We start from the raw sequence: 15,560 nt of genomic DNA on the forward strand, positions 1-15,560 counted from the left end.
CTTGTTTGCCTGCTTTCTGATTATTTTTATAGCAGGTAATTGGAGCATACATGGTCGTCTGACATTTCATTCACATGATGGGGACAGACTGTCATTGTGGCCAATTACAGGATGGGATCTATCTGACCAAAATGTTTCAGTATAATGTTCACTAACCTACTGAGGAGCTAAATTATATGAAATATAGAACATGTATTGGTTACTTAGAGAGGTAAAAATTACTTTAAATATTTTGCATCCAACCCACAATTAATATCTGGCAAAACTAGAGCTGTAAATTAGTTTTAAGAAACATTGCAGGTACTTACTTGGATCAGTGATTCTGTTAGAGTTTTCTCATCCACCTCAAGAATGATTCTTTTTATTTGATCATATGGCATGCGGTTAGAACCCAAGAAGATAGCTACACAAAATGAAACATCATGGCGCAATATAATTAAGAAGTACATTTACATCAAAATTAATTATACAGAAATTTCAGCAATCATGGAAAACTATTCAATAATCATCTTTTAAAGCTGAAACCAGGTTTTGGTTGGTCTGGTTTGTTATTGAGGAAAAACTCATTTACCTTATTCTGTCAGGTTAATTAAGGTTAACATATGCATACTAATAAACATTGCAGCATCTTGGCGATGAACTTACACAAATTCTGAGCTGTTTTGCCATCCAGCACTTTTAGTTCTTTAACTTTTTTCTTTTGTGTGTTTTTTTTGTCATCTGTGTCTTGTTGCTCCTTCTTAGCTGTGTGTAAAATAATAAATAATGATGATTTGATTTGACGTTCAACAGTTAAAGCACAGAAGAAAACTAATTGAATTATAAGGCTGTATTACCCTCAGGTTGTGTGCAGAATTATAAGGGGAACCATCAAGTTGAGAGATGTAACAAAGTTGAAAAATATCAGCAAAAAAAAAATTATTGATAGTATGAGAAAGAAAGAAATAAATCAGCTAGAAGCACAAACTACAGGCAAGCAGACTATGTCCTCTAGCTTGTGGGTTTCCTGCTTCCAACTCCCTTTCTCTTAGGCTCGAAATTGAGTTTTGTATTGACAGCACTCTTGCCTCCAAATCAGAAGGTTGAGTGCGGTTCATGTCCCACTTTAAAGACCTAGCACAAAATCCAACCTACCACTTCCATGCAAAACCAAGCCCCAACTGCCCTTACAAAAGGTTCCATGACACTGTTTTAAAGAGCCAGAGTCCTCTGACTAATAATGTCACAAAACAGGTTATACAGTTATTATCAGATTGCAATTTGTGAAACAATGTCTACTGTATGCCCTGCACTATAGAAAAGCAAATATAAAAAACACTTCACTGACTGGAAATTACTTTGGTATATTCCAAGGCCAGACAATGCACTGGAAAAGTGCAAGTTCTTTTAGTTTTACTGTTAGTAAAATGCTTGCATTGCCCAAAACAACTTAATTTTCAGATAAAATGCTGATGGCCCTAATCTGGAAGATAGGCACTCTAGTCATATCAGGGACAAGAATAAACTGGTTGAGTGCAGCAAGGTTCACATTTCCTTTTCATTCATACAACAATGAATTGAGACAACTGAGACAATTATTAATTTCAATGCTCTTCATATCCCAATGAACATAAGTGTTTTAGATTGCCGCACATTTTAGAGGTTTCATGATATTATCTTTGAGGAAAACATTTACTTGGACACATTTCAGCATGGATCTCAGATACCTATATCATCTGGAAAGATGAACAGCTGGTTGAATGGAGAGATAAAGCAAGTTTGCATTTCTATTGTATGTTTCACAACTTCAGGATTTGCTAAAAAAAAATTGCAGCCAATAATGTACACTTTTAAAATGCAGTCACTTTTGTAAAGTGGCTTATTTGTGCATCGCTAGATTGTAGATACAACAGGATTTCATCTTTATTCAATTTTATACCTTTTAGGAATTGTGAACTATAGTGCAACATGTAAGCATTTTAGGAATCTGTTTTAATTACCCAAAAAATTTTCTGTGACATGCCTTGTACAAACTCAGTACATCCCAAAATGCTTCAAAGCCACTTAAATGCTTCTGAAGTGAAGGTACCATAATAACATTGGAAATACATCATGGTTATCCCACAGTGCGGTTTTAGAAACAGCAGTTTGATAATGACTTTTTAATGCCAATTAGAAGGATAAATGTTGACTTAGATATCGACATTCTACACAATCTCAGACCTCTCTCTCCAGTACTTCCCGCGGTAGCTGATACCTTTGACTGTATGGTGTTGAGATGTGTGGAAGAGCAAGATTCCCATCTTTAGCTTTAAGTCAATTGGAATGGTCACTCAAACCATAATACTTGTATTGGCACTTCAATCAAGCTGTCCAATTAGATCCAATTCCCTGTCCTTTTCTTGAAGCCTTGCAGATTTACCCCTTCAAGAATTTATCTAATTTCTTCCTGCAAGTTATTGTCTCTGTTTCGTACATCCTTTCAAGCAGTGCCTTCAACATTGTCTGAATTTGCAATAAAAATAAAATTGTCATCTTGCTTCTTGTTCTTTTGCCAACTAACAAATTTGCAGCCTCTGGCTACCAATCTGTCACAAGAAAATGACAATAATGCTCCTTATTTACTAAATTATTCACAATTTTGAAGATAGTTTTCAAATCTCCAAGGAAAACAAAGCCAACCTTTCCAGGTAACAGGTGTTGGATCCTAATTTCCATCTGACAAATCATCTCTGCCTCCCACCCCAAGGTTTTTCTACAAAGTGGTGCCCAGAATGTACAAACCTACACATAAGGCATAATTACTGATTTATCAAAGTTTAGCATTGCTTTCTTTTTTATTTTTAACATCTCTTTTTTATATATAAAGTCAAGGAATCCACACTCTTTGTATAAAGCAGCTTGTGTTTAATTAACTGACATCATCAACCCGAATTCTGATAAGGGTTTTTTAATTAGTCTCAGAGCTCCTGGATCAGATAGAAGCTGAAGTGAAATAAAACAATGACATGGGGTTCCTGACCTTGATTGTTTAATTAGTTCTGCTGGAAAATGCAGACAAGTAGATGTTTGCTGAAGATTGAATTACACTCATGTGGGATACTTCCACTTGAACCCCCAATCTAGGCTGAGATCCACCAAAAACAAATAAAACCGAATGAATGCAGGAATAGGCAAGGTGCTAGAATCAGTCTTTGGAATTGTATTCCATTGAGAGTTGCATTTGCCAAAAGAGAACAGCAGTAGTAGTACTGTGGGGAATTAATAACAGTAACAAAAAAAAAATCATAAACCATCTGCGCTGCTAAGGTAGGTCACAGAAATAAAGTGGGGAATGCTTTCCCATCATCAGATGACTCAGAATGACATGTGCAACACTACTTCAATAATATGAGGCTTCTATCTGCTATCTTCAAAAGTGATCTTGTTGAGCTGTGAATTTTTCTTCTGTTTTTTGCATCTGAGCATTGTTGGCAAGATCAGCACATACTCCCAAGAAAGTGGCGGTGAACCATTTTCTTGAACTATAGCAGTCCCTTGGGTGAAGGTACTCCCACTGCTGTTATGGAGTTCTATGATTTAGACCCAATGATGATGAAGGAACAGCAATGTGCTTCAATGTCAGCATGGCATGCGACTTAGCATGAAACATGCAGTGGGTTGTGTTCCCATGCACTTGAAACCCTCGTCCTTCTTGGTCGAAGATGTTAATGGGTTGGGGTCTCTTGTTGGAATGGCCTGTGCAAATAACTGCAGTGTACGTTATAGATGGTACACACTGCAACCATTGTTCAATGGTGAAGTGAATGTTTAGATTGGGTGATAGGGTACTAATTAAGCTGGCTGCTTTTTCCTGGATGATATCAAGCTTCTTCAGAGTTGCTGGAATTGCAATCATCCAAGTATTATATCACAGTCTTGATAATATGCCTTGTTATTGGTGTCAGGAGGTGTATGACTCATTGCAGGATACTCAGCTTCTGACTTGTTCTTGCAGACACAGTAATTATGTGTTGGTCCAGCTGAGTTTCTCAATGTTGAATCTTAAGGTGCTGATAGTTTGAGACTCAGCAACGCAAGGTTACATTGTCGGACTCCCTTGTATTGGAGATTGTTATTGCTTGGTACTTGTAAGTGTTACTTAACAGCTCAGCCAAAATGCTATCTAGGTCATTCAGCATGCAAGGGATGCAGGGATGGACAGCTTCACTTGAGGAATTACAAATGGAATGAAGCATTGTGCAATAATCAACGACATCCTTACCTGTTACTTTATGATAGAAGGGCACTGATGAAGCACACTCTCCTGCATAACTCCAGCAGAAATGGCCTGATGCTGGGATGACTGAAGCAGATAGTGTAGCTGTTAGCATAACGCTATTACAGCGCCAACGACCTGGGTTCAATTCCAGCCGCCGTCTGTATGGAGTTTGTACGTTTTCCCCATGTCAGCGTGGGTTTCCTCCGGGTGCTCCGGTTTCCTCCCACATTCCAAAGGCGTACGGGATAGGAAGTTGTGGGCATGTTATGTTGGCGCCGGAAGCGTGGTGACACTCGCGGGCTGCCCCCAGAACACTCTACGCAAAAGATGCACTTCACTGTGTGTTTCAAATGTATATGCGACTGATAAAGATATTTTATCTTATGCGAGGTAGAGTTCCAACCAAGTGAAGGTTAAATATCACTTGACGGCGTTGTTAAGTACTGTGAATGACACCTTTCTTCAATTTGCTTATGAATGGATATACATTGATCGGGTGGTAATTGGATTCAATAGTCCAGCATTTTGTAAATAGAAGCAGCTTTGCTAGAATTCAACTCATTCCAGAGAACAGGTCTTCAGTGCAAGAGCCAAATTATTATCTGGTTCCATAAACTCTGCTAAATCCAGTGCCTGCAGCAATATCACATGGAGTGAATCAAATTGACTGAAGACCAGTTTCTGCAATGGTTAGGATCTTAGAAGGAAACTGAGATGAATTAGCAATGCTGGTTACATACAGTTGCTTTACCATAACATTTAATGGCAACTGCTCTGTCATTTTAAAAAGTAAAGCAAAGCACTAGGACTATTAAATTAAGAGTCCACAAAATGAGGATACAGATTAATATCGCTGAATTGGTTCCCGTACCGTACAAATTAGAGAAAAAAAATGGTCCCGAGAAACTTCCTGATCACATAAAAAGAAAGTTTCTACTGACGGATCTAGTTTCACCAAACCAACCAGTGGGCTTATACATTCTCCGAAACCTGCTCACACTAAAGGAGGCTATACTGTACCTCCCCCTTGTTTGGTATTCTAACCCCCTCAATCCTGGTGCTCTTCCTCTACCCTATTCTGTTGGCCCTCCCCCCACCTCCCCTCCCAATAAAAACCTTATCTCCTTATCTTGGTGGCTTCACCCCTCCATACGAAATACAGGTGTCTCCCTAAGCCTCAACAAACTCACATCACTGTCTCTCAACTGCTGCCTTTCCACCTTCCAAGATAAAGGAATTTTTCCCTCCTCGGCCTCAATGCTAATTTTGTGAGTAATTTTCTAATAAATTAGATTTAAATTCCTTTCCTCTTCCCCTTTCTCCTACACCATTTCCTTCCCCTTGATTAAGCTGACATGAAGCAATCTCCCAACTTTCAAGTTTTTCCATTTCACTCCACACCAACTGCTGTAACTGCAATAACTAACAAGATTGTGTCTGCTTCCCCTACCTAACCAACCCAGATACTTTTCTGACTTGCGTCACCCCTCACTTCTGCAGTCACAATTTACTGAACCTGTTTTTTTCTGATCCACTTTCTTGCCCTATTTCTCTCTTCATCTGTTCATATTTTCTTCCCTTCCTTGCTTTCATGTAGCTATTACGCTGTCCTCTAAACCTTCCTGACTCAAGACATGACCAAGCAAGTTTAGAGGATGAAGGCTGTGAATACTGATGTGAATCAACTCAATAAACTGACCATCAAAATTCATACTGGAATGCCACCTTTCAAACTAATTAAAATTTCATGGCTTAAATTAAACAAAAAAAACCTTTGGTGCTCCACTAGACAATAAACTCTCAAAACTCCTGGATTGAATCACTGATGTGCAGGATAAGAAATCATTGATACAACAAAGCCCAGGATTAACTAGCTCAATAAATTATTCCTATATCAGAAAGTCCAGGAAAAGAAAATGGAAATACTCTGCCTTTTCTGCACTTTACAACTGCATCATGGTCTGGTATGGTAATTCAAATGTACAGGAATGTAAGAAGCTGCAGAAAGTAGTGGACTCTGCCTAATACATCATGGGCACATCCCTCCCCACCAGTGGCAGTATCTACAGGAGGCGCTACCTCAAGGTGGCAACATCCAACATCAAAGATCCCCACCATCCAAACCATGCCATCTTCTTGCAGCTACCATCGGGCAGAAGGTACAGAAGCCTGAAGTCCCACACCAGCAGGCTCAAGAACAGGTACTTCCCTTCAACCATTCAGTTCTTGAACCAACCAGCACAACCCTAATCACTACAGTTTAGCAACTCTAGGGCCACTTTGCCCTAAAATGGACTTTGTTTTTGTTTGGATCTGATGTGTTCTTTCTTGTAAAAATTGTTTTATGTTTAATTTGTTATTCTTGTGAATGCTGCTTATATGATGCTATGTGCCTGTGATGCTGCTGCAAGTAAGTTTTTCACTGCACCTGTGCACACATGTACTTGTGCATGCGACAATAAACTCGACTTTGACCACATTTTGTTTTAAACAACGAATGTCTTAAGAACACCTTACAGTGTGTTCAACAGCAAAATATCTTCTGAATAGGCAATCCTAAACAGGGGAAACAGATTTGTAAACCTAGCCATTCCCATAAAGGCTAAACTGTAATTAACCATAATCTCCTTGGAGACAACACGTTTCACCACAGCCACAAAGCTGCCATTGCCATCAGGGAAAGTAGTGTTCATGTTACCACATCAGCAACACAAGCATCCTTCAAACCTCACCATGACGTTGGATATTTTGGACATTAGCCAACATAATGACCATTGCTGAAATACAACGTGATCCAATTGCTTCAATCCTGCTTTTATTGCATAACTGACAGAAAATGTGTCAAGGTCTAGGAATTTTGCAGTGGATGATACACTTCCACACTCCCTAACCTTGCCACTATCTGCAAGTCACAAGTCATGAGTGTACTGGAATAGTCTGCAATTGCCTGGATAACAGCAGATCGAAAATAATAATATCAAAGTATCCCACTTGATCGGCGCTCTATGTCTGCCACCCCAAACCATCATGCACTGAATCTCAAGCACACCACGGCTGCAGTGCATCTACAAAATGATTTCCCAGACTACTCCAACAGCACCTTTCAAACTTTGGCTTTCTTGATGGAAAAAGTCACAAGGCAGAGAGCACATGAAAATACCACCTTAATTCTTTTCAAAGTCACTCACATGACTTGGAAATATATAATTGTTTCATTTTTGCTGGGTGTGACTCTTTGAACTACCCACCCAAAACCAAGAACATAAGTAGTACTTGCAGGAGTAAGCCATTTGGCATCTCATGCCTGCTCTGCCATGGCTGATCTTTTACCTCCCTTGATATCCAAAAATCTAGCAATCTGTTGAGAAGGTACTCAGTGACAGGCCTTCAACAGCACTCTTGGGAATAGAATTCTGGGTGAAGTAGTTCCTTCTCATCTCAGTCCTGAATGGACAGCTTCTCATTTTGAGGTGTTGCCCCTGGATGAAAACACATCATCCCTGCATTTACTCCATCAAGCACTGCAAGAACATTGATCTTTCAATGAGATCACTGCTTGTTCATCTAAGCTCCAGAAGGTTATGTGCTGTCTGCTTAATCCCACTTTAGACCAAGCTCCCATGCCAGGAATTAACCTGGGGAACCTTTGTTGCAATCGCTCTGAGGAAGTGAAGGGTCAAGAATTGCAACCATACCTATAACTGGCAAACAAAATATATATATATGCATTTATATTTCTTTAGCAAGGACTAGCAAGCTGCTGACCCACTAGTTAGGTTGGAATGTTAAGTATGTTTGTTTCAGGTAACGAACCATTCCGATATGTCAGATGGTGGCGATACTGAGTGTAATTAACATTGAGGTGAAGACTTGGTCTGAACAATGAAGGGTGATACCTGCCTTTGAAAGCCTTGATTATAACTCAATTATACTAAGACAAAAGGTGTGATAGCTGTCTCGGGATCTCTATAGCTTGACCGAAACTCGCGGCACCGTTTGCATGGGATGTGCGTGACAATTCCTGTATAAATGTCTGTCTGCCCTTTGTTCGGGGAGAACTCGGGAAGCGACTCTTAGTGAGTGCTGAAGAGAATTCTCCTAGCGGTGCCCTGCTAATAAAGGTATTTGTTCGAATCGACCTTGTGGCACTGTGTTATTTACAGCAGACGGAAAGGGAAAATTAATTTCGGGACGACAATTTGGCGAGCCAGCCAGGAGTCCAAGACGAGGTTTCGGAAGCGGCGTGAGCGACCGACGGGGATAACGGCCACCTGAGATGGACGGGCCCACAAGGTACGATTCACCTTGATCCCTCTCAGGCAGTCGGACACCTGATCGATCCCTTCGCTTACCGACAATCCTCTGACGGACTCCTCGCGAACCTGTCCGAGTGCCACAGGTAAGGAGGGGTTCGAGTCCCCAGTTAAGTTAATTTCTGTTCGGGGTTCGAGTCCCCAATTAAGTTAAGTTCTGTTCGGGGTTCGAGTCCCCAGTTAAGTTAAGTTCTGTTCGGGGTTCGAGTCCCCAGTTTTGGGTTTGGGATTTTAAGTTGTGAATTTCAAGGTTTTGAGCTCTAAGTTCTGAGATCGGTTCTCCGGTACTACCACCCTGCCTTAGACCGGTTCTTAAGAGGGGAAATGCCCCACGCTAAGGTCAGGAACCTGAAGTGGGTGAAGGAAAGAGACCGATCTTATAGGTAATCGCAGCGATTCGTACCGTCCGATCGGGTAGAATACAAAAATGGGACAAACTCTCCATAAGTCCTAATAAAGGTATTTGTTCGAATCGACTTTGTGGCACTGTGTTATTTACAGCGGACGGAAAGGGAAAATTGATTTCGGGACGACAGCTCCATCACAAGTTTCCAAGTCCAGTCTCACTTGGGGCTTTTACAAAGACACTTTTAAACTTATATTCAAATCCTCCACCAAAAAGGACAACGTACTATTTGCTTTCCTAACTGTTTGCTGTATCTGTATATTAGATTTCAAACGATTCTAGTAAAAGGACACCCAAGTCTCTCTGACTACCAACATCTTTCAATCTCTCATTATTTAAAAAAAAACTGCACTCTGATTTTTTTCCTACCAAAGTGGATGATCTTCCATTTTTTTCCCCACATCTTATTCTATTTATCATGTCCTTACCCATTCACTTCACCTGTACCCCTGAAGCCTCTGCAACCTCCTCACAACTTCTACTCTCACCCAGATTTGTTTCGCAGTAAACCTTGCACTTGATCCCCTCACCTGAATCATTGATACGGATTGTGAAGGGATATGCCATCATGAGAAGGACTCACCTCTGCCTTCTCAAGGTCAATTAGGAATGGGCAATAAAGGCTGGCCTTGCCAGTGATATTCACATCCTAAATAAAAGGAAATGTTTTCCAGCTGCAAGTTATTATTACTTTATAAGATCTGTCCATCTCTACAACGGAACTAGTCCTTGGATACTGGTGAGTCACTGTTACCAGAGAACAGCAAGGAACAGTGTCACTGACTTGTCAGATTTGCTTTAGTCTAACGTAGCTTGTGGTCTCACACTGGTATGTCCTTCTACCATCCATTTGTAAATCATAAGACTAAAGCTTCATGCTCTGTGCTTCAGATCTATTTGTGAAGTTCCACTGCATTTCTCTCCTGTGAATTAATAATTCTCTCATTTATTTTAGTTCATTCAGTGTTTAAAAGATCTTAAAGCTGCATCCTGGCCCTCATTGATGGAGCTGTCACTTCTGTGCAGTAAGTGTTCCACTGACACAAGCACAATGTTTTGTATGAAATGCCAAACAATTGTGTGCACTTCTGGGCAAATGGCTGTAAAATATCCCATGACACATTCTGAAGAGGAGCAGGGATTTCTCTTGGTGCCCTGACCAACAGTTCCAACATGAATGCAGTTCTAAAGCACAAGATCGTTATCCGACTCATTTAGAAAGAACATCCATTGTGCGTGCTTAAAAGTAACACAATTTTCAACTAGTAAGTTAAGAACTAAGGCGGCATTACATGATTTCCACATTTTCCCTTTACCACAGACTGCTTTCCTCTAGTAGTTTTACTCTTTCATTTAAGGCAGCAGGAAGTTCTGGAGTATGACCTTCTTCATGGCCTCTGACAAGGTCAATCCATGATTAAGCAACAGGAAGTACAAGGCAGCACTGTTTTCACCAGGTCTGAGATTCCTTAATTTCAAAAGATGAAACCACACAATAAGGAAAAACAGATGTGTTATTTGAGACCAAATGCCAGTCAGACCACCACTACTTTGGCCACTGCTGGATTGAGTTACTGCTAAGGCTGTTGGTAATCTCAGAAACGGCAGAAAATAGCTCTCATAGCTGGCTGCGAGTTTTATTCTCTTCTTGTTTTAATTTTCACCCTCCTCACTCTGAAAAGACTCTACTCTTGCTGGAGTACTGTCCCATGAATGCCACCCACCCTCTGATTGCTAGCCTGATTAGTCATTCTTTATTTGTGAGCCTGAGCAGAATGTGTTGACAGATTGATTGCAGTCAAACACAATTCAGTCCTCAACGAGCATCCTTGTATGGGCAACTGGATATTGTTTATCAACAAAATAATCTTGTCTCATTCCTCCCCCCAACAACATGAAAGCTCAGGTCACGGAAGGTAATTATAGCTGCCTGATTGCTATTGTGCCTTGTCGAAGTGCACTGAAATAGTACAGGCTAAAAAGCTTATGCCTTCTGGTTTGTATGACTGAGCAGCACATCTGGAGCAGTTAGCATTCTTCATTCTTCCATGTATTTTCTTGAGACTGACAAAATTTCAATTCCCCATCTATCATCGCATCAGCGGGGTTCAATATCCCCATTGCTTATGAGACTTTGGGATGCTGATTCAGATTCCACTATCAGCACAAAATCTAGATTGACATTACATCGAAAATCAATCAGATGGCTTTTTCTGGAATCTTCCTTTGTATAAACATATGGTTCCACTCTCCCGTCGGGCAAGATCAAATTGATTTTGGTATAATTCATTGTCCGTAAAGCACCCAAAATGGTTAAGAGACATGTTAAATGCCTTTTGTATAATTTGCTTTTGTTTTCATCTCCTCCAAACTAAAAGAACATCAGCAATCTAGTACAATGATCTTCCTAGGAAATGAATATGCACAAAGAGAAAAAGGCCAAGCACAACAAAAGAAATGGCCCCCCCTTTCATCTGATTCAAAGAAATTCTTTGTGTTCAGGCAGCATTTTAGAAATTGATGAAATACAATTTACTGAAGATCAAAAAAAATCCTCTGATAGTACTTCAAGTGAAGTATTAGCAAGGGTCTGATCTGGCCCCGCAGAGGCTCCTTTCTCTCCGTTTCCTCCTTTTAATTAAACTAATGGCATGGCAGCTTTCCACAGTGGTAATTTACTTAGATCATGCAGGTCAGAAAATAAGATTTTAGTTGATTGCTATGTCTCATTTATTAGTCCTTGCACAAGAAAATTTATAGACAGGTCTGTGCACTCGGGGGAGAGGACGACTGTTATCTTCATCAAAGCAAAAAGCCAACCAATCCACTCTGTTAGAACAAGACTGTGCAGTAGAGCCAAGAAGTCATTAGAATTTCAATTCTTTCCTTAATTAATCCTTCAGACAAGTAGGTCAGAACACTGATATAGAAGGCCAACAGAGATTAACATGAAATCCTGTTTCTGACAGTGGAAATTCTATTTTAGGTTGAACATAGCAAGAGCCCTCGTCAAGCTTAAACAACTTTGGAACACTGGATGGATCTTCAGTGGTTCCAATATCCAAACAACAGATAGCAATAATGCATTGAGAAATATAATACATCTTGACTTTGCGACAAAGGAAAAAAAAAAGAATTCATTAGCTTGCAAGAAACTTACAAAATGAAATATGTTACATGTTAGAATTCACATGAAATGTTAAAAGTGGGATATAAATTACTAGAATACTGGAGGGCATAGCTTTAAGGTGAGAATGGGAGAAGTTTTAAGGAGATGTGTGAGGCAAGTTTTATTATTTTCACAGGGAGTGGTGGGTGCCTGGAACGTACTGCCAATGCTGGTGGTGGTGGAAACAGATACAATAGTGGCAATTAAGAGACTTTTAGACAGGAAGGGAACAGAGGGATGTGGACCGTGTGCAGGTAGAAGGGATTAGTTTAATCTGGCATAATGTCCAGCACAGATATCGTGGGTTGAAGAGCCTTTTCCTGTACTGTACTATGTTCTTATCAGCCCAGATGAGGCAGAAACCTCGTCAGGTGTCGGGAACTTGAGTTTGGAAGGAGCTGGAGCTGCACAAGCTTATGTGGATGCTGACTGGGGCTCTGGCTCTAATGGCATCCCCCAGTCAGTGAGAGACTAGTGCTGAATCTTTGTAGATTGGGACTGAGCTGACTAAGGGCGATAGTCACCCTGTCACATCATAACAGCTTGTATGTTTACAATACAGTTCTCTGCTATTGCAAAAAAATCATAACGGAAACTTAAAAATTATTTGCAGGCTGTAGTTGGTATGCAACTACTTCTCTAAGGTGGTCTCATTCCATTGCTTACATTCAAATCTGAAGTCACCCGAATTGTGGTATTCAGCTATTTGAAGTGAAGCCAAAATCAACTTTGTTAATGCAAAATATGCATCATAATGACGTGCAGGCTTTCTTTTTATCCCGATTACAAATTGGTAGATTGTGTACCAACAGCAAGAATTTGATCGAGCTAATTATTAAAGGTTGCAGGTGCAAAGGAGGAGGCAGAGAATTAATGTATCCAGATGGGCTGGGACCTTAGAAATCATAAAGAAACATCTGCACAGTAACACCGAGAGCCCCATGCCCGGATGGTGATAATTGGCCTGACAGAGTGCTTGTCAAATTATATATAGTAAAAAGAAAATATTCTGGCAATGCTGCATTAGAAATTATTCTATTTCCTTCAGAAATGGCTCGCAAGAGTACTGGACCCAAAGTACCCTGGAAGAGATTTATTTAAGAAATTGCTGTTTCACAACTGATCCACGCAGATCTGAACATACTTCAAACTAGGTAACGCACTATAGTAATTCTGTTGCACTTCGGGCACACTTTTAACAATGTTGAGATTCAGACTTCAAATGCCCACTATGACCTGACTGATTCATTAATGTCTTCTGGGAGAAACCATCCGGCTAGCTCTTCTGGCCCACGTGACTCCAGTGCACATCAAATAACTCATTTTTAAAGCCCCCATGTCTTCACTGAATGCCACTGACAATTGTGCCCTTGCCACTGATACCCACATCCCAGATAAAGATTAAACAAAAATCACCTAAGGTAATATGCTATCATAACATTAACAATATTGTTTTGTGTGCAAGACTGCAATCTTCCAATCTCATGTGCATTTTCCACATCAGCTTACTACCATTGGCAGCGTAATTGCATAGATATAAGTACATTTGCAAACGACAGCCATTTTGCTATTTCAGGATTTATTTCTCCCAAGATCTATTACCTCAAGTACTGTATAATTAAAATGCACAGAAAGGGACCTGCTAGTAAAGTTGGTTGAGGTTCTATGGATGGCATGTGAAATTGATATAAAATAACGTGTTTAAATTGCACTTTTAATATGGTAAAATATTCCTAACATACTTAACTGGAACCCCACTTGGTGTCAAAACTGTTTCATAACACTCCTGTGAAACCTGTGTTATTAAAGGACCATATAAATATAAGATTTCATTTTGAAATTCACAGGCAAGATTCTGCTTCCAATTACTAATGATCTTCATTCAAAAGTAATCAGGCCCGATGGCCACAGGCTCGTTTCAGGTTAACGGACAAACCATCTGAAAGCATTACAGCTAATTCAAAACGGCTCCCTTCAAAACGTATGGTCATGCTGACCCCTCTCAACAAAAAAATGCATAGCACCTTTGAATTGTATGGGGAGTGTCCAACCACAAGCATACAAATGTTTACCTACCACATCCATCATAAACAATTTGTTTGACAAAACTGATTGCAATTACTTGACACTCACATTAAATGGATGTACTGTGATAATTAAAAGGTGCAAAAATCCTTCATTCTCAAAAATAATCACACTATCAATACATGCTGCAGTTGCAGAGCCATTTCTTTTCCCATCCTGCACAGATGTGCTGCTTAAATCCCTAAAGATTAAGCTGCCTAACCTAAAAATGTCAGCAAATTACAGCTCATGCAGTGGAAATTACAACTAATCCCTTCAATCTATGGTGGCCCTTCTCAATAATGCGATTCTTAATCCACCTATCTACTCTCTCTAATACAGTGCTCAGTCCCAAACTGTGCACCAAATGTTTAAAAGAGAACGATTTATAATATTCTGCAGATGCTGGACACACTTCAACATCCTTGCTAACAATTACACATTTTCGTATTTGCAGCACTCTACTGCTACCCATCTTTAGGTATGATGTACGCAAGCAGCTGTATGTTACACACTATATATAACTTCTTAAAAGTATATTCTTTGTGTTCTTTACTGAGGGGAGGAAGGTAAAGGAAACTAACTTACAAACATCTGGTTTCAATAGGAAGTCAATGTACCCTCACTCTGAGCTCCAACTGGCTCTTTGTTTTGCTGTAATAAGTTTAACATGCTGCTTTCATCTTCCGTTCAAAAGCAACAGTTTGCTTTATGAGTTACTTTGGGTTTGAAGTCCTTCAATCTAATTGCAAAAGATACTCAAAATGTACTGTGTAACATTCTGCAGTTATCCGGCCTTTGAAACCTTGCAGAATTGCAATGGAGTTTCTGAAACTAATTAAAACCACATATGAAGGCATGGTCACACCAGTCAGGGATTCAATTTGTGATGCTATATTCAGATGGAATCATAAATAGTTTATTACAAATCTATACAAGTTTATCCATTGACCCCATGCCCATAACTGTTTGTAAAATAAAACATTTAAAGAAATTCAGATAAAATTGATCAAAAAAAAAGAATCAGAATTATCTGGTGAATAGTGAGTGGCCAGATGTCAGCTGATGTATTACTTTACCGTTTTCCTTCAGATAATGCAGCTTTCATTACATGAGCAACTTAGTACGAGAACACAACTACAGCTCCTCCTTGCATCAGCACAAAGCAGCAAATAACTTTGGCTAGTCAAAGTATTAAAATGTCACTCAGCTTCCATTTAGCACTTCAATACGTGAATAGTTCCCATTAGCTCCATCTGCTGTTTAATCAGCACAGATGTTTAATGTCTGTAGACCCTCTGATTGAAAAGGTTTAGACTAAAAGTAAGTTTCCATAATTTGCTGTATAAAGTTCGGAAAAATAAGCAC

At 39.7% G+C, this 15,560-nt stretch overlaps 1 protein-coding gene across 1 annotated transcript in view; it reads right to left on the reverse strand.

The window, feature by feature from the left end:
- The window catches only part of LOC127569093 (protein diaphanous homolog 1), a 101,331-nt gene extending 86,039 nt beyond the window's left edge, over positions 1-15,292 (reverse strand). Inside the window, exons 1-3 of the mRNA XM_052013428.1 lie at positions 15,272-15,292; positions 646-744; positions 309-403 (exon numbers count right to left, since the gene is read on the reverse strand). Coding sequence (XP_051869388.1) covers positions 309-380 — 72 coding nt within the window. The 5' untranslated portion in view covers positions 381-403; positions 646-744; positions 15,272-15,292. The remainder of the gene's footprint in view (positions 1-308; positions 404-645; positions 745-15,271) is intronic.
- Positions 15,293-15,560: the final 268 nt, after the last annotated feature.

This window comes from Pristis pectinata, chromosome 4 (genome assembly GCF_009764475.1).
Source record: "Pristis pectinata isolate sPriPec2 chromosome 4, sPriPec2.1.pri, whole genome shotgun sequence".
Taxonomy (NCBI): Eukaryota; Metazoa; Chordata; class Chondrichthyes; order Rhinopristiformes; family Pristidae; genus Pristis; species Pristis pectinata.